A 19,380-nucleotide genomic window follows, 5' to 3' on the forward strand; every position below is an offset into this window, starting at 1 on the left:
TCAAACATGTCTTAGCGACCACCTCTGTAGAAAGACCACCTACTTATTAAGACTTCACAATTTGCCCTGTGTGTAAAGCCCACTCAGTTATAAAGACCATTTGTTTGTCCTTTGGGTGGTCTTTATATATAGTCAGGTTGATGTGGTTTTCTATCAGTATAAATGATAATGTGCATTATGTATTTTCACATGCATAGTCAAGTAATAAAAATCGATAACATTGTTCCCCGTCACATTCGTTCCGATCAACAAAACATAAAAAGGAACATTAGGTGTTTTTATCTGATTTCACCTGAAAATAACATGAAAAAATAAATCAATGTCATTTTAAAAGTGAAGTTAATTTCAATTGAATTTACACGAAAAACTTTTATAATAGGCAATGATGAGCTTATATAGTATGATCAGTTGTAAGTGGAGCCAAGGACTTATATATGTAAGTCTCACTTATAAATCCTTGGTTGAGTCTATAAGTATTGTATGAATATTATACATATGGTACATATTTCCGATAATGATCAATGAAAATATGATCATAAAACATTTAAATAAATCTTCGAGATAACATTAAAAAAAAGAAAAAGGAATGGGTCCAACTGTATTAGACGGGCTACCCCCAGATGCCTATTCACGGGCGCGATCCCACTACTGCTCGACACGGGGACTTTTGCCTGCTGTGTTTCCACCCTGGGCCGATTCGTCCCGCCTTAGACAACCTGGTCACACTGAGCTCCCCCAATGTGGCCATATTGATACCGAGCTTAGCGCGGACGCCCGATCGACATAGAGCACCTGAGAACAGGACCCCCGCCTTCAAATCATCCTCCAGACCAAGCCTCCAGGTAGCTGGATTACAGGAGCACGCCACAACTCCCAGCGATGAAAGAGAGGTCAAATGTAGCATAAGAATGTCGACTAAGAACTATCGATTACTATAATGCATTAGAACATTGTCGTTTGTTTATTTTTTAATGAATTTTAGATCAATAAACGAACAGAGTGACCATGTGGGTGTTATAACATAAAAGACAATTAAATCATCTATGTACGAATTCTTAATATTAACCTGATCGGTACACGGCGCTTCAGATATCGCTTTGATCATTCAGGTTACAAAAAAACGTTGCCTCAGTCTGACAAAAGACCTACTTTCGATTTGCATAGCTAAATCACGTGCATTGTTATACAAACAGGAATAGGTGAGTATAATTATATAAGACAGTTAGCTCAAAGTCCTGCATCTTTTTTTATATCTATTAGTAATATATATATATATGTAAAATCCTCCTCGAGATTCCAGGGGTTTCTATAGACAGTAACCCATGGAGACTTCAGTATAGAGGAAGATATACAAGTAACAAGAAGTGAAGCTACTGTGCGTACACGATATGATGTGAATAGTCCTTTGGATTACATCTAACACATCGGGGATCAGACACTAGTCGACACCATTGCGTCATTACCCAAACGTTGAGTTCTTCAGGATGACGTCCTATAGCCATCGTTCTTCTTGTAATTAACATACATACATGTATATCGGCTAAATTTAATTTATTTGCATTTGCCAAAGGAATGGCAGATCTAATATATAAATCAAGAACCTTTGATTCGGTTCATATTGTGTTTTACCATCTTGGTAGAATATAAAATTATGATCTCTAATTCTACCGAGGCGATAAAATACCATATGAACATCAACAAAGTCCATAATTGATAATGTATGATAAAGCACGTATCGGCTAGAATGGTCATATTGTTTCAATCATGATTACATTATCATTATTGATATGCGTGTGCAATTGTACAGTTACAAACTGCACAAACATACATGTACCAAAACGAAATACACATACATCATGTTCTTTATTCAAAGGGACGTTCCCTCGTTTGAATTTAAGGATATTTGTTGAAATTCGAGACATTATTGCGGAATTTCACGGGAAATGAATCAAATTGGGTAAGCAAATATACAAATTATCGGCCGACGTAGGGGATTTTGGAATTAGTGACTCTTCAGGTTGAATTCACGAATTTTGATGACTTGAACGGTTATCTTGAGTGTGTCATTGTAGTGTTTATGTAAAGATGATACTTTTTATGCTCTAAAAACACTAATGGTTTCGATTTTGGCACCATAAAACCGTTTCAAACGAATATTTAAGGTGAATAACCCAGTCCAGGCCCACGATATTGTCAAAGGTGCTAAAATATGCAGTATACGTGATGTTAAACTATAACAACTACATGTAGGATAGTGTACATGTTTAGGGGGGTGGGGGTACTTACGTAATGATTAGACATGTGAAGTTCATAAAACAATATCACATACGTACATCAATTCGAAATACACGCATACGATGATTACAGATGCAATTGACTTATGCTAGTTTTCAACGCAGACATTTATTTTAATGCGTTAAATGTATAGTTAATACACTTACATATACTGTTGTCAGATCAGACGGTTTACCATGGGAGGAACACAAGCTGAGGCCGACTCGTCAGATCCAGAAGGCAATGTAGGAATCCTCGACGTCCTTCAACAAATCAATGATTATTTGGGTCTTCAGGAAAAGATGACAGTCCTCAAACAAACCGCTTCAGATTATCCAATCACCGCCACGTTCCTTGCCGTAACCATAGTGATGTGCAGTGTACCATTGTTCTGCTTTTTCACTTTCGTTTTCATTTTCACTGTATTTGGCTTTTCTGGATTTGTCATCTTCGAAGGTAAAGTCAGTCACAGCCAGATAGGCGATAATGTCGTGTCATATGCGTCAGTCACGAACTTTTGTCGTATTTTAATAAAATTATTTTGGAGATTCTTGTCATGTTATTAATTGCGATTTTTTCCGTTCAATAGTGTTGGGGGAGGGGAGGGGCATATGCTTAGTTCAAGTTAAGTCATTATTAGATCTTTGTTGCATCTTAAATAAAACCTTGCTGTTAGCTCTACAATGTAGAAAGTTTGATAGAAACCTAGTTTCTTCAGTAACTCCTCGGGAATACCCGATTCAGGATGACACTAGTTCTGGAGAACTTATAGTTATTAATTTCTGGGGAAAATCTTTCTATGACATTGGATACTTTGGATTGTCATAGGATAAAAAAATGTCATGATAGAACATACTGTTTTGGTTTTTCCATTTTTCGATGTAAATTTTCTATTGCAGCATTTGAAGTGATTTTTTGTCTTGCCATAGTATGTAAAAAAAACCCACATGTCCCCTGATATTTCAAGAAAATAAAAATCTAGATATTTTGGCATATATTTTGTCTTGTCTGATTAGCTATTCGACGTCCTAGAATGATATTGCTAAGAGAAGAAACTAATGCGTCTAATGATTGAAGTTACAATTGTTTTGAACTTTAAACATTATTTTTTTTCGTGGCCCACAATCTATAACTAGTTTTGATACTATTACTGTTTAGTACTTACCATGTATTTACTTGTATATATGTAGGTGTGGTGTTGACACTGTCCTCCGTAGTACTGATCGGAGCCTTGTTCCTGATGACGCTACTTTCATTCGGATTCTCCAGCTTCCTAGTCATTGGATACTATTCCTTCACATATTTCTGGAATTTACTGAATCCGATGTCTATAGGGATTCCCATCCCTGAATTTCTGACCTCCAGGATTCCAGTCTGGACAACCAAGCAGAAATTAACATAGAAGGTGTTGTCGATACTTGCCTTAGAGATCGATCTATTGGCCAGCCAAATAACAGTCAGGGTCGCGGGAATCTCTCGATTTACGCCTACGTCAATCGACGTCAACGTTTAAGATCTCTTCTGTCAATTCTAAGCCAAGATATCCTTATGTGCGTCTTTCACTTCTAACACAAAATAATGTGCGTCAAAGTTTCAGAATGTTTTTGAGGATTCTAACGCATAATGTTGTAGTCAAAGTTCTGATGCAAGCTTGTTCCGTCAAAACTCTCAATAATAAATATGACGGAATGTGACTTTGATGTAGGTGGCGTCACGGTATTTGGAAATTAACATAAAAGATTTGTGATCAGGTGAATTTATATACTGAATGTAACGTTACATACCATAGTCAGTTCATAATTCGATGCTTTTGATAATATACATTCCTTTCATAAACTGTTTTTTGTCTAGAATCCCAAAAGATAACCGGTAGGTATCAGAGCATTGACATCAAGTTGAAATTTGTATGCAATTGTATATTATAATGTTTTCATTAATAATACCGAAGCGATTGTCTATTGTATACATATACCACTTGAACATTTTTTGTAATAAATTAAAAATATATAATATTGCAATCTTGTAACCAATTCAGTGCTCTAACCTTGATATCCATAAATCGTATTTGCTCTATATCATGTGAATCTCTTATTCCTATATCTTTTACATCTACTGCTATGTCAGCTACTACATCAATACATATAGTTACGGGTAGTAGGCAAATTCCTGTGACACAGAAATACAGAATGGTAAAACAAACAGTAATTCGTCTACTACCATGGTTGTTTTATATGGGATTCTTGATATTTAGCTACATGACCAATAACATTGTAGACACTTAGTGAGAAAGTGAAATATACTTTTATACAATGTCCATACTTAACCATGGATTTTGTAGACGGTTCCAGAAACATTTATTTTTCGGTATCAAGAAGATACAACTGTTCTTGTTCTTTGGTGGTTTTTGATATACATAATGTTTACAGGAAATTGTTGAAGTTTGATCAATAAAAATAAAACAAAACCTATTTTCTGTAGAATTTATTATTATTTAAATTATTTCAACTAACGACTCATCGAAACATACACTTCAGGAATCGCCTGGAAAGACAGTTTTAAGATACCAATAGCCTCTGATTAAAAGGAACCAGTTACCAAGCAAAACACAACCTATTGGTGTGTAGTGACATCTTTGGTACCAACTGCCTTCCAGTATCGTTAAAATTTGATGTCTTGGTGTGTTGTTCGTAATTTAGATTTTTTTCTTAACAAATACAATTTCTTCTATTTAGAAGTTTATTTTCTTGATCATGAAGAGTTAAGTGGTAACATATTTCGATAAACTAGGTGTAGTCTTTACTCGTAGAATGTTTGAATGTAAATCAGTTCATTATCATGTGGTCATTACACAACAAGGAAGTACACTGCCTTACCTAGCCAGTCCTACAAAAAGATTCCTTTTGAAGTCCCGGTCGCTAAAATGTATCAAGAGGAAAACCAATCCACTGATATGAGTGGTGTTTGACCCGATAAGAGCCCAGTGTGCTTACAAGAAATAAATCCAGAAGTTAATTTGACGCTCCGAACATTGGGGGGAGCACTTATATACGGGGGGTCGCTTATTGGATAAAATGCAGGACCCCATTTTCCAGAGTATAGGTCGCACATTTTACTTGGAAATCGAGAGTGCGGCTTATACACCGGTGCGACTTATGTTCCGGAAAATATGGTAATACAATATGATTTTAATTAAACATGCCATCTTCTGCTGTAGGTTTTGTTTCATTGTTTTCTTTAATCATTTAATTTCAAGACTACATCGACACTTTTAAGGAAAGTGTAAAGTTAACTGTCCCTTTACAAAAGATCATCGTAAAACGAATACAGATTTTGCAAAAATATAACAACAACCAAACACAAAGGTGATACACATTGATTTATTATATTTTATTCTCGTCACAGACGCTAGCCTTTCTAAGCCTACATAATCTTGGTGCAGTGATGGCGCTATTTATAGATGAGGTACCGTCATACAATCGCACCTTACACATGTTAATAAAATCTCTCTCGTCAATTACACACATTCACAAAATTATTATCAAAATAATAATAGAAAAATGATCCATTATTTGATTGCGGACAAAAGAAATCATGTTACAATTTCTGATAAGAACATAATACACTTTTAACCCTACATGTATACTTTCATGGTTTTATTTACAAAATGGGATTAAAATTGTTTATTAAAGAAAATGAGTATTTGTTCTCAGTCATATATTATATTTTTTTAAATTAGCACTTTGAAAAAGGATACCAATGTCATACTGGTGATTATAGTGTTTAACGTGAATAGTCGGGCAAAGAAAACCAGTCTAAATGTTCATTGGCCTTCCAAAAGTTTCACATTAATACGACGGTCAAGTTCTGCTTAGTTTCCCAGCTCTGACCATTAAAGTAAAGAAAAGGTGAAAGCATTGAAAGCGAGGCTGTGTGGAAATGTAACCACGGACATAGTGAGCGGAATGTTTTAGAAATTTTCGTACGCAGACAGATTTTGACGAGAGATTTTATTTTTTCATTTCTAGATACATTCACACCATTTTTACCGACTTTAGCCAACCTTGCCCGACTGTTCACTTTAATGTCTTTTAACAACCATGTGTAAATTCTAGAATCCTTGAGTTCTTTACAACCATGTAGTGGTAAATTATAATTACCATTACTGTACATTACATTCTTATACATTCGAAGACTAATTATGCCTATGATTATCACATAGATATTTTAATGGGAAATAAAATTTTTTGTCATGAAACTTCCCACTTCCAGTGGTATTTTCACTTTATCTGACTCAAAATTTTAATATGAACTTAGCATATGTATTTAGAGTTATTGCCCTCGATTCACACTGGCTTTTTCTAATCAAAATCATCAAAACAGGTGATGAATATCATTTTTATAGTCATAAAAAGTTTTTAAATGGAAGTTAGATTCTAATACATTTGATATTATCAACTAAAAACATTTATGTTAATAAAATAACCTTAAAAGTTAGATAAGCACTTTATTGGTACAAAATATACACTACAATATTGTTCTGTTCCAGAATAAAAAAGAAATTTAAACTAAACAAAAACAATTTTTTTGCCAGTTCATGAACTCCTTCACCCCTGTAGATACATTTAGAATCTTCTAGTTCAATGGCTGGAATAGCCCATTTTTTAATTTCAGTGGTGAATGAGATAAAACTCTTTTTTCCAATAAGGACAAAAGGAAAAGCACTCATACCAAGATGATTGATCTTTCAACAAATGAGACACAACCTGTTGATGATTTACTGTAATTTTCTCGACTTTCAGAAATTTTATTTGGAACATTATAACCACATGTTTAATACTGTAATATAAATATACACAAGTACACTGAAGTCTCGATAATGGAAATGACACAAATTTTTAACTAGTTACATGTATTGCACAGTTGCACCAACAATTAAAATATGTTACTTACAGTGAAGCTGATTATTTTTGCAGGTAAAATTTTACAAATTTGATTAGAAAATACAATTTAATTTGGTGATTTTTTTTAAATTTCCTGATCTGGCTACTGTAAATCAACTTTCTTTTGCGGCTACTAAATTTTGAAATTTCCATTTAGTGTAGTTGCAGAGATTATGTTAATGCCTTTCAAAATAATTGCCAATTTATACCTTGATCAGCTAATTCGTTAAAAAAAGATAAATGACACGAAAGAAAGACAGTTTACAGTGAATGGGAATATATGATTAATCCATTTCTCAATATTGCGTGGATTAATTAAACTTTTATGAAGTTTTAAAAAAAAATTAACCTTCCCACGAAAACAAGGGATTATTAACCAAATTACGGTATCTGTTCCACAATACACAGGCAACTGACACAAATGTCCAACCAACGGTATGTATGATATCATAATATATATTCACTCTTTACACATTACAGAGTTACCTCCCTTTTGGGTAGGTATCCATTGTGACTGTGTGACATCATTATTTTGTGACTGCAGCTCACGTCATTTTCTCTGAAAAGTATTCGGTACGTTTCCCTCTAAAACACACGATGTCACAATCAATATTTACCCGCAAGGGCAGATAACTCTATAATATGCAAATACAGAATACTGTTGATTGCCCGGTCCCTGTGCCACAATTCTCCAAACAGCCATTTTATAGAAAGCCTGTTTCCTGTACAAGTACATGTAGTGTTGTAAATATTTTAGATCATATTAAGGGAGGCAATTGCGAAATAGAATATCAAACAAACTACAATTGCCATATACATAATGTATATCATATTTGACATACATGTATTATATAAATCTTCAAAAGCCAATCAACAGTGGTTTGCTATATCATGAAGAATAATTGCAGTGTAGTACATGATTCTCACAAATACTGCTGTAGAAACACGAACAATCACACTCATTTTTAAGTACATTTTATGTACATGAAGATGTAACAACCATTATTGTGCTTGATTTCATGGTGTAAATGATTCTATGGTTTAATAAAACAAAGAGGGAGCCAAGGAGGGGAAGAACTAGTACTACAACAAATAGCCATACATTGCCTTTAATTCTGGCAGAAATCTTTCCTTTTGTCATCCAAAGCTGCAATAACTAGTACATGTACTTGAAAAAAATATCTAATAAAAAATTCACAAATTTACAGTTGAAAAGTTCTGTATTTTACGACACAAAAAATAATTTACGGTACAATCAATTTTGATCGATCATCAGAAATTCGAAGAATCAATTAGATTTTCCAAGCATTTTGCTAGTAATTTGGTTTAATCACAAATCTACTTGAAGCACCTGTATGAAACAATACAATATACCGGTAGGCTATCATACCTTTGAAAGGGCCTTATTTACATGTTCAATAAAGGAATTTTTATTTACATGGATACATTTTATATATACATAGTATATAGTATTTCAGTAATGGTCTAAACTGTATTAGTAAAAGACATAGAAACATTAAAAACAACATAACACTGTCAATTATGAAATCTCTGCAAACTAGGCAGCGGTTCTTCTTTTAAAATTCAGTTTCATTAATCTTCATAGACTTGGACAGGGAATTATATCATCAAGTTGTATTTCAGATATGAAATAAATTTCTCCATGAAAATCAATATTGACTAATGTTTCCCCTAAAAAATGGCGGAAATGTTTTCTACCAAGTACAATCATAAACCCAACTAATACTGCCTATAGAAGGATAGTTTATATTGCCAAGGAGTGTTTTTACTGTTTATAACAGTTATCAAATTAATTAAGTGTACACATTTTTTCATTATATCTAGTGTTTGTTGCTCTTGAAAGTTTTCTCTAAAATAATTGCGCAAATGGTTTCTTCTGTATGTGCTTGATATTACAAATATTCTGAATTTGTAAATCAATCATTGCGCTAAGCTATTCAAAATTCACCTAGATTTGATTGTAAGCAAATGTTAACCTGCCCTTGACACACTGACAGATAACACAATGCAGTTACAGGACTCAATATATACCTTGGCACTAGAACTCAACAATGCTAATTCATGATAAATGATATAAGCATGAACTATGACCATTGTCACAGGATAATTCCCTACCAAAGTTTAATCAAACTTTCTGATAGCAATAACTGTCTCCTTGTGACAAATGCCCACAATGCATATGTACATTTAATAATAATGCAAAAATGCCAAAAAATGTGATAAGCATTATACGTTACAGCACTTGGATGAATAAATCACATTGTTTCATTACTTTGAAAAGTAATTATTGAACATTTAAATAACTCCCATATTGATTTTTCTTTAAATGAGACGGAATGTAAGCAGTTTTGACATTGTACACCTAAATACTATTATTTTTAATGTCTTACGCAAGACAAGCAGTATCTATTTAGCCACCTAATTCGTACATTGTCATTAAAATCAGCCAATAAATGATTCTGTCAACAAGCAAAAGGCAGGGATAGAACCAAACACACAGTGAAGTTTTCATCTTGTATCATGTATTCAGTCTTTGCATATTATAGAGTTATCTACCTTTAGGAGTAAATATCAAATATTGTAATGTCATGTATTTGCGAGCAGAACATCACATTTTTCAGAGAAAATAGCGAGAATTTCACTCACAATGTAATGTAATGAAGTCACATCAGATAACGACCCACAAGGGAGATAACTCTGTAAGATTTGTTGACTTTGTAATGTAATTAGCATTCCTACCTTAAATGGTAATGTGGATGTTAATCTTGTATCATGTTTCTGTGTGTTGACCTTGTGCAGGATTTTGACCTTGGATTGTTGACCTTGTAAGGTGGTTTTGATTGTTAGCTTGGAGTGTTGAATTTGGATGCTGGTTTGTGGTGTTGAATTTGGATGTTGGTTTGGAGTGTTGAATTTGGATGGCAGTTTGGAGTGTTGAATTTGGATGTTAAGCTGGGGTGTTGAATTTGTAAGGCAGGTTGGAGTGTTAAATTTGGATGGCAGTTTGGGGTTTCATCCTTGAATAGTGGTTTGTGTGTTGAACTTAAATGTCAGCTTGGAATATTGTCATTTGAAGGTATTGTTAAATGTGGTAAATGGAAATTTGCAGGGTGATGACCCTGGATGTGTTAGGTTGAAGAGTTGGCCTTTGGCAATGACTTGAGGTGTACCAGGTAGACCTTTAACAGTGCTTTAAGGTGTTGACCATGGAAGATGGCTTTAAGTGTTGATCATGGAAGATGGCTTTAAGTGTTGACCATGGAAGATGGCTTTAAGTGTTGATCATGCATGGTAATAAAGGATGTTGACCTTGAATAAAACGTAAAGCACATGACTACAAGGTTGTGGGAAAGGTTGACCATTGATAGCAACCTCACAGACTGATACACACGGTATTGTTCTTTAGTCCATATAGTGAAGTCAAAACTATGATCTATCATCTGTCATCTCGAGAAACTGGGCGTAAACATCACGAGTACATTCCCCTTTGGGGTTGAAGACAAACTTGTAATAACTGCCATCTGCACAAACCACTGTAATCAGAAATAAAACAAAATTGTTAATATTACTAAATCATAACTTTTCATTTATCTTAGAAGTAAAATATCATGAAAATTTAGTACACATGGCAAATACATAGATAAAAGTCTTAAGTTGGATTTGAAAGGGTAAATTGCAGGAAAGACTAACCTGCATTTGACACTGAAGTATAAATCTCCTGCACAGTAAGAGATTAACTACAGACAAGATTTTTATCTCTTTAATGTAGGTCAAAGGGTCAAAATGTATGACAAAGCGACCTACTTGTCGTAAAAGATAACCCCAGCATGAAACTGGGAAAGTGGAAAATATATTGCTAGAACCATTTTACAGATAATGAGATTTATCTAAGAGTCTAGGATTTAAGAAGTAGTATTGCAAACATAATTATTAAAACATCTTTAAGACAAGTAAACCAATATCTTTATAAAGTTTTGTAAGAATTGAGAAAGTTACCGATCACAGAGTTGGAGTCTGCACCAAAGGCACACAGACATCTAGCACCACCGGGCACCTGGAACTTGGAGAAACTCCAGGTAGAGCTGAAGTATTTAGGCAAGAAACTGGCTGATCCTATGCTGTAATAGAAAGCAAATATACCTATATGTGATCATGAGAAACTCCAGGTAGAGCTGAAGTATTTAGGCAAGAAACTTGCTGATCCTATGCTGTAATAGAAAGCAAATATACCTATATGTGATCATGATCATGATAAAATTAATTTTTCAGAGAAAGTCACATTGTATATCCACATAATCATAATTACCTTATTCTTGTTATAAAATTAATAACAACAAAAATTAGAATTATTTTTTATATCAAATTGATATACATGCAACTCAACCTTTTATCAAAAGTCTTTTATGTATAACAACCAGACTTAAAACTTAAAATTTACTTTACACTAACCTGAATACTCAAAAAAACTCTGTCGAAAGATTTGCCACTATCCTAATGACTTCAAGACAATGAGATTATATAGTACTTTGAAAATATATTGAAAACATCCAAGGAACAATTCCTGTACAGTAACATTTTCTATTCTTACCTTAACTGTTTGTTTTTCTTAGAATCCTCTGTAGAAAATATGTGTACAGTCCCATGATCACTGGCCACACACAAAAATGTTGAGTCTTGGTTGAAATTGATGCTGGAAAATATAGAGCATACACATCAGGTTTACACCTCTGTCGAATTTGTGACACATGCAAATCAAACTTTCATGAAAGGAAATGCAATACAAAAGCTCGGGCTAAATCTTTTTGCTGACAGTCACATATACCATGGAAATTGTGAAAACAAACAAATTGATGGCAGTTGTACTTAGTATAGGTGCTTGAGGTTCTGACTCTAAAAATTTTTTATATTATAAATACACACCAGTATATATGAGCATTGTTGGCCCCTCTCCTTAGTTCATGTAGCTGCAGTCCAGATATAGTATCAAACACTCGGATCAGTGTTCCCTGAAACAAAGAACATTTTAATTCACCCTGAAATTACATAATGAACTGTTCCATCCTTTGCATAGGAAGAGCTCAAAGGTGTCTACTGGGGTGAAGAAGTTGATCAACAAAGCATCCTCATGCTGATATTCATTGTTACACAATGAAATTAAAGACATCACCAATATATGATATACTTTTTCTGTAACAACTGAATTTTATTTTTGGCAGCAAAGAGAGGAGAGCTGTTGATTTGGCACCATTGATTACAACACCAAAGTTCAATGTGGTAGTCATTCAAGGATATGATAGATATGAGCAAAAGACCTGTATATAGCTAGGCCTTGGTACTGTACATGTGGGTAGTATTTAGTGAGCACTGTTCAGTCTATTACAGAGTTACATCCCTTGTGGGTAGGTGTCCATTATGACATCATTGTTTTGTTTTGTAAGTGAAACTCACATTGTTTTCTCTGGTCATTATGCAAATTGTTAGCAGTTTGATGCTGAAATAAAAATGAAGAGAGAGAGACTACCTTTTCTGATGAGGTAGCCAATCGCGTACCCTGTAAGTTGAGGGCCAAAGAACCTACCTTTTCCGATGAGGTGGCCAAATGCGTGCCCTGTAAGTTGAGGGCCAGAGAACCTACCTTTTCTGATGAGGTAGCCAATCGTGTACCCTGTAAGTTAAGGGCCAAAGAACCTACCTTTTCTGATGAGGTGGCCAAATGCGTGCCATGTAAGTTGAGGGCCAGAGAACCTACCTTTTCTGATGAGGTGGCCAATCACGTACCCTGTAAGTTGACGGCAAGAGAACCTACCTTTTCTGATGAGGTAGCCAATTGTGTACCCTGTAAGTTGAGGGCTAGAGAACCTACCTTTTCATATGAGGTGGCCAATCACATACCCTGTAAGTTGAGGGCTAGAAAACCTACCTTTTCTGATGAGGTAGCCAATCGTGTACCCTGTAAGTTGAGGGCCAGAGAACCTAACTTTTCTGATGAGGTGGCCAATCACGTACCCTGTAAGTTGAGGGCCAGAAAACCTACCTTTTCTGAGTGGCCAATTGTGTACCCTGTTAGTTGAGGGCTAGATAACCTACCTTTTCTGATGATGTGGTCAGTCGTGTACCCTGTAAGTTAAGGACCCAAGAACTTACCTTTTCTGATGAGGTGGCCAGTCGTGTACCCTGTAAGTTGAGGGCTAGAGAACTGAGTGAAGCCTCATGAGCTGCAATATCCAGTGGTGACTTTTCAGTGTTGGCCAGGTCTACTATCTGTACATGGCCAGTCTTACGTCCAGGGAAAGTGAGTAGTGAATTGTTACTGTTTGGGCACATTACGCATAAACCTGAAAATGTATAAGCATTATTAAATATAAGTTTAACAATCTGTTTATTGCTATAGTTACCAACCAGTTACTGTAAACCAACTTTCTTCTGTATGCAGTTTATTTTTGCTAATTTTGTGATCAACTTAAAGATGCTCTACTGCCGACAGAGCATAAATGATACCCATCATTTGAACAGTAATTGGTGTTTAATCGTATATAATATATTTATGTTTAATTAACACAAAAAATAATATGATATAATTTTTTTTGCCTTGGTGCATGCACAATCAGTTCTTCATTCCATATAGGATACTGTAGTGTCAAGGATTTTTTTCGGGATGAAATTAATTATTATTCATATTTTTAACTTGGAAGTAAATTTATCAAAATTAGACGCTCAAACTTTTAAATGGTGGTAATGGGGTAAAGTAAGTAACTTTTGTAACCTTTTTGAAAATCACTATATTATCTGCCCCTGTTTTTGATAGCGAAAAATTACCATTTGTCTGCGGTGGATCATCTTTAATCTCTGTTAATACATATTGAAATGGAAATCACGAAACTTAGCATCAGAGAAGCATTTGGTTTACAGTAGTAGGAAAGGTAATTCTTATATGGGTGTATAGATCTGTGAAAGCATATATCGAAAAGTTCACAATAAACCAGAATAATGTTTTGGGTTTCCCAAGGACACAGAACTTACAGTACAGACTAGTACATTTCTCAGATTTCCACAAAAACAAATGACTCATCTAAAATCATGATCATACCATCAACCAATAACAGACTTTATATACAGTTAATAAGTTGATACTTCCAATTGTTGACTATCTCGAGCTTCCAAGGGATACTATCACTGTTGTTATATTTACCCCTGGACAATGTCATTGCAAAACTGAAGGGTCTGTGTGCGATAACAGATGAGACAGGTAGTTTGGTCCTTTGATGTACATCAAAAGCATTGAATAACAGAATATTTTTGCACACTATGGTTGATCGTATGGCTTTGAAGTCAAGTGTCACACACCTAATCTTCAAAGGAAGCTGACTCTGTAAGCCTGTGATTTGTCTTATTTTCTCCAGAAAAGCCTACAGTCTTATATGACACAGTCCAGGGGTGGATATTATGACTGTGATAGTAACCCCTGGGATATCAAGGATGACAGAGGATGTCCCTAATAAAGTAAAATTGGTATAATCCATTGTAAATTATATGAGATTATGTTCTGAGCTGTCTCCTAGTGACTGATCGTATAAGTCATCAGCAATCTCCATTCCTCTAACATAGATAAAATTACTATCTGTATATTTACAGTACTTACCTTTAGGATTGGCACATGTCTCAAACACATGGAGCTGTTGTGGGGTCTGTGTGAACGTGTAGACTTTAATCATCGTATCTAACACCACCACAATTCTGTAACAAAATCATACAGTCCACATTAAATACGATGCCCAAATTTCATTAAATAAAAAGATCTAGTTTAATAGTTCTTCATACCCTTCAAAACCAGACAATTACTACAGCAAATAACATCTTCTTTTTGACGTTGAGTCTAACACTCATTCTGATTTGTCAGAGTTACTTCCCTTGGTCTCACTCCATCAGTATTAACCAAATCATCCTCGATTTCGATTGTAGGAATCATAGATGACCTAATCCATGGAAATCAACGATCTGAGTAAAACGAGGGGAAGTAACTCTGATACCTCATAAAGAGTTTTACTAAAACCCAATAAGTATCAAACCCAATTCTACATGTATTTTGGTAGAAAATGAACACAAAGTCAATCTGCAAGCAAATAAAATTTTACAAAGGTAAAATATACACTTTTTATCTACTCTAGAATAAATACTGACAACATATTCTGAATGAAACCTCACCTATCTCTGCGAAGTCTCACACTTCTAACTTCTGTTGAAAACTCCAATTCTATCACATTTTTCTTCTTTAAGTCATCCCACACCATCACTGTTAACAAAATTATATAGTATCTTAATACCTACAGGTACTTTATTCAGTTATTAAAACAATGTGACTCTGGTTTTAGAACAAATGTATAGTATTCGGCTGCATATTATATCAATTGCAAAGTATATAAGCTGAACAAAATATCAATTTGGCAGATACAATGTATACGACATTTATTTATATTCCTTTTAAATCTGTGCTTTCAAAGAAGTACCTGTATCAAATTAGCCAATCAGAAAATTAGAATTACCAAGAAAACAAAGCAAAATAATTATAATGATATATATAGAGATACATTGAAAGCGCTTTGCTTTGAGCAGTTTTATTTTCTCAATACATTGTATATATGTACAGCAGAATGAAAATTAAAATTCTAAGAAAGGAGATAACAAACATACCTTTATTTGGAGGATACTTTGGATTTTTGCCTCCACCAACTAATGCTAAATAATTACATCGAAATAGCATTTCAATGTGAGTGATTCCGCCATCTGCAAAATCTGTTGGAATCAAATGACCAAAAATCTCATTGGATTATGGAAAATTTAAATTAGCTGCACAGAAAAATATTCATGAAAACAATACACCAATACAAAAATCTAAAACAAACTATCTTAATATGATCAAAATAGAAGCTATTTGTCTTCCTCTCACAATAAATTAGAAACAAAGGGTGTGAACACTGAACAGTGAAACCCTGGTATGATCGCCAGTTTAATAAGGTCAAACTTGACCACAGCAATAATTTACACTGGAATGGATTTACAAACACTATGATTATTCCTATGCACAAGAACATCTTATAATATACAAGTGTATATGTGTCACATAAAATTAAGGAAATAAATTACCTTGTCTTTCTTTTTCTTTTAAAGGATCTGAATTATACACTCGGAATCCTGTTTCCATCCCACAAGCAAAACATCCTTCAAAAAGAAAACAAAGTCATATGTCATATGTGTATTGGACTCAGTCTGTTATCTCCAATCAATTGGTTTGGTTTGTTTGTTTTAAACCTCATTTTAACGACGAGTTAGTTCATCATTTACAATTGCGTCTGGTTAGTGAGGTAGCTAGGAAAAGCCAGAGTACCTACAGAACAACCACAGATTTATAATTAGTACTTTGCAACTGCCCCACTTCGATTTCAAAAGATGGGTGGCCTGAGGTTAAATGTTAATTGACATGTCTTAACCACTCTACCACCACAGCCCTGTCCTAGCTATAAATAATCTTTATTGACAGTCAAAATTAATTATCACAGTAATTTTAATAGTAAAATTATATGCTATAGGCTTAATAATGGGAGTATGGGATTTTTGCATGGTTACTAAAAATATTATTTCTTTAAGAGGGAATTGACCAAGGATGTTATTATCAATATATTGTCATTGAAAAAAACATGCAGAAAAAGCAACCACTTCCATGATGCATTAATGCATCATCAGAACTTAAAAAGTTAAAAACTTTTGACAATTAAGTGTCTATCAAACGTCCAAAATACATTTATAATGTTTCACAAGAAATTCAAAATAAAAATTAAGCCAGAGTAAACTCTGCAGATCAATAATAGTGTAATTCTCATTACTCCTTGTTCGGGACAGCTAGTAGGTATCCCTAGCTGCGACAGCATTCAGTGGAGCACAACAGACCGTGTTAGTTTTATTGTGTAGCGGTAAAACCAGTTCTCTGCCAGACAGCAGTTAAATGAGGACAAAGCTCTCACAGGTACTCCATGCTTATATATTTGTATTCCCGAAAGATGCGTAACTTGCAAGAAATACTTTTTATACAGATAATGCATACCATGAGGGTTTGTGTATATTAATTTCACCCGGCATTACAAAAGTGTATCACATATTTGAAAATTTATGCAATGTCTTGTAGAGTTCCCCAACCAGAATATTTGAACTTGGATCTCCAGGGCGTTAGAATTGTACCTGCTGCCCCTATTGCATGATCGTAAAAGGCGACTAAATTTAGGATCTTATCTTTTCTATTCTTCCTAACTGACTTTATCCTTCCTAATGCCTCCTTTGGCACCGCCTCACTTTTGGCCTTGAGTTGAGCGTTCGCCCCTGTGAGGAAGGCTCTGGGTTCTGTCCCCTGGCCGAGACACACCAAAGTCTGTAAAAGTGGTAGTTTCTGCTCCTGCTTAGCGCTCAGCATAAAGGGAGTGGGACGACTGGTTCGCCCGTTGTCAGTATAATGTGACCGGGTGGGGTGTGTTGCTTGGTGTCTTCGGCGGCATGCTTCAGTGATATAGCACTATAAAAAGGGCAACAGTTCCACTATACAAGAAGACACAACATGAATATACCGCAGTCTCCCAAAACACGCACCTCGCACAACATACACGCAACACATCGCATACATGGGAGGCCGTCCTTACATGACCATAGCTGTTAATAGGACGTTAATTAATCAAACAAACAAACAAACAAAATCCCCAGCCAGAATTTGAACTTGGATCTCCAGAGTGTTAATCAAATATGGCTCTACAAACTAAACTAAAGAAGTGTAACAGGAGAGGAGAAAATGTAGCGGCCAGACCGGGATTCGAACCCGGGACCCTCAGAATACTAGCCGAGTGCTCTACCGACTGAGCTACCTGGTCACCGATGATCGACCCAGTCCAATCCCGCTAAAGAAAGAATATATCCCAGCATCTAAATGATCAGGGGAAAATATACACATACGTGTATGTATAACACTAATGACTCTTGTAAAAGGATTAGAAAAAAATGTAGTAGCCAAATCAGGATTTGAGCCCAGGACCTCTGAACATTAACCGAATGCTCTATCGACTGAGCTACATGGTCACCTATGATCGACTCAATCCAATCAAGGATTTGAACCCGGACCACTAGCCAAATGCTCAATCGCTGAACTACCTGGTCCCTGATGATCAATCCATTCCAATACTGCTACATTCCTCCCTCCTTTTTCAATGTCTTTGCACTCAAAGACATACGAGACCCTTATACCACCACCGTGGTAACAGGAGAGGAGAAAAATTGGCAGCCAGGAGAGGAGAAAAATTGGCAGCCAGACTAGGATTTGAACCTGGGACCTCCAAACACTAGCCAAATGCTTTTTCGACCAAGCTATATAGCTACCTGGTCATGATCATTGATGATTGAACCAGTCCAATTCCACTACACTCTTTTATTTACAGCTGCAACAGTATTATGATATTGTTATCTTATCTATAATATTTTATTTATTTATACAAATGTTTTATTAATTATTTACCTGAATTTTTTATATGATTATTATCTATCTATATTATTCATACCGTCACTGTTTGAAAGTTACATTACAAAATGAATCTTATACATTCAAACTTTTTATTTAGATAATGGCATAGAAATTGGTTCCAAGAAATGCTACAGTAGCCAAGTCTTACATCCAGCCAGATGATGATAATTTACAATATACACAAACCTTGGTCTTGGTTCCATCCTGCATAAAGCAACCCATTGCCGTATTGGTTATCTCCAACCAAATTCATCGTTTTGTTTGGAATTTACGACAACATCGATAAAATGTTTAAGTTATGTCAATGCCTATTTATAATTTACGGAAATGAAAATTCGTCAACAAATCACACACCCCCAACGCAAAGCTTCAGAGTGCATTATCAGTCAAACGCAGAAATGACCATGATGTTTGCAAGGTGAAGGCCTAATATGTAGTCTCAAAGCAAAAGTATATAGTATTATTTAGAATATAATTTATCTAGGTATCTGATCACATCTTATTTTTTAGTAAAGTTACATTGTTTTCTAACAGTAAAAATAAATACAAAATATTTATAATCATATAAGAGGAATGGGATACTTCCTTTATAGA

General features: G+C 34.9%; 1 protein-coding gene across 1 annotated transcript; it reads right to left on the reverse strand.

The window, feature by feature from the left end:
* Positions 1-6,758: 6,758 nt before the first annotated feature.
* LOC138323620 (WD repeat domain phosphoinositide-interacting protein 3-like) lies at positions 6,759-19,184 on the reverse strand. Its single transcript, XM_069268350.1, has 10 exons — positions 18,973-19,184; positions 16,377-16,451; positions 15,924-16,025; positions 15,438-15,525; positions 14,875-14,969; positions 13,380-13,570; positions 12,156-12,241; positions 11,824-11,925; positions 11,232-11,353; positions 6,759-10,768 (listed from the first exon to the last, which is right to left on the reverse strand). Exons 1-10 carry the CDS (start codon positions 19,037-19,039, stop codon positions 10,662-10,664), a joined length of 1,035 nt encoding a protein of 344 aa, XP_069124451.1. The 5' UTR covers positions 19,040-19,184; the 3' UTR covers positions 6,759-10,661.
* Positions 19,185-19,380: the final 196 nt, after the last annotated feature.

The sequence above is a fragment of the Argopecten irradians genome, chromosome 5, assembly GCF_041381155.1.
Source record: "Argopecten irradians isolate NY chromosome 5, Ai_NY, whole genome shotgun sequence".
NCBI classification, from domain to species: domain Eukaryota; kingdom Metazoa; phylum Mollusca; class Bivalvia; order Pectinida; family Pectinidae; genus Argopecten; species Argopecten irradians.

Bases quoted from the DNA above. Each gene is read 5' to 3' on its own strand.
- LOC138323620 (XM_069268350.1), bottom strand. From the start codon at position 19,039: ATGAATTTGGTTGGAGATAACCAATACGGCAATGGGTTGCTTTATGCA. The intron at 13,571-14,874 runs GTAAGTACTGTA...ATACATTTTCAG, and splicing joins GACATGTGCCAATCCTAAAG to GTTTATGCGTAATGTGCCCA. The intron at 10,769-11,231 runs GTAACTTTCTCA...TTCTGATTACAG, and splicing joins AGACTCCAACTCTGTGATCG to TGGTTTGTGCAGATGGCAGT.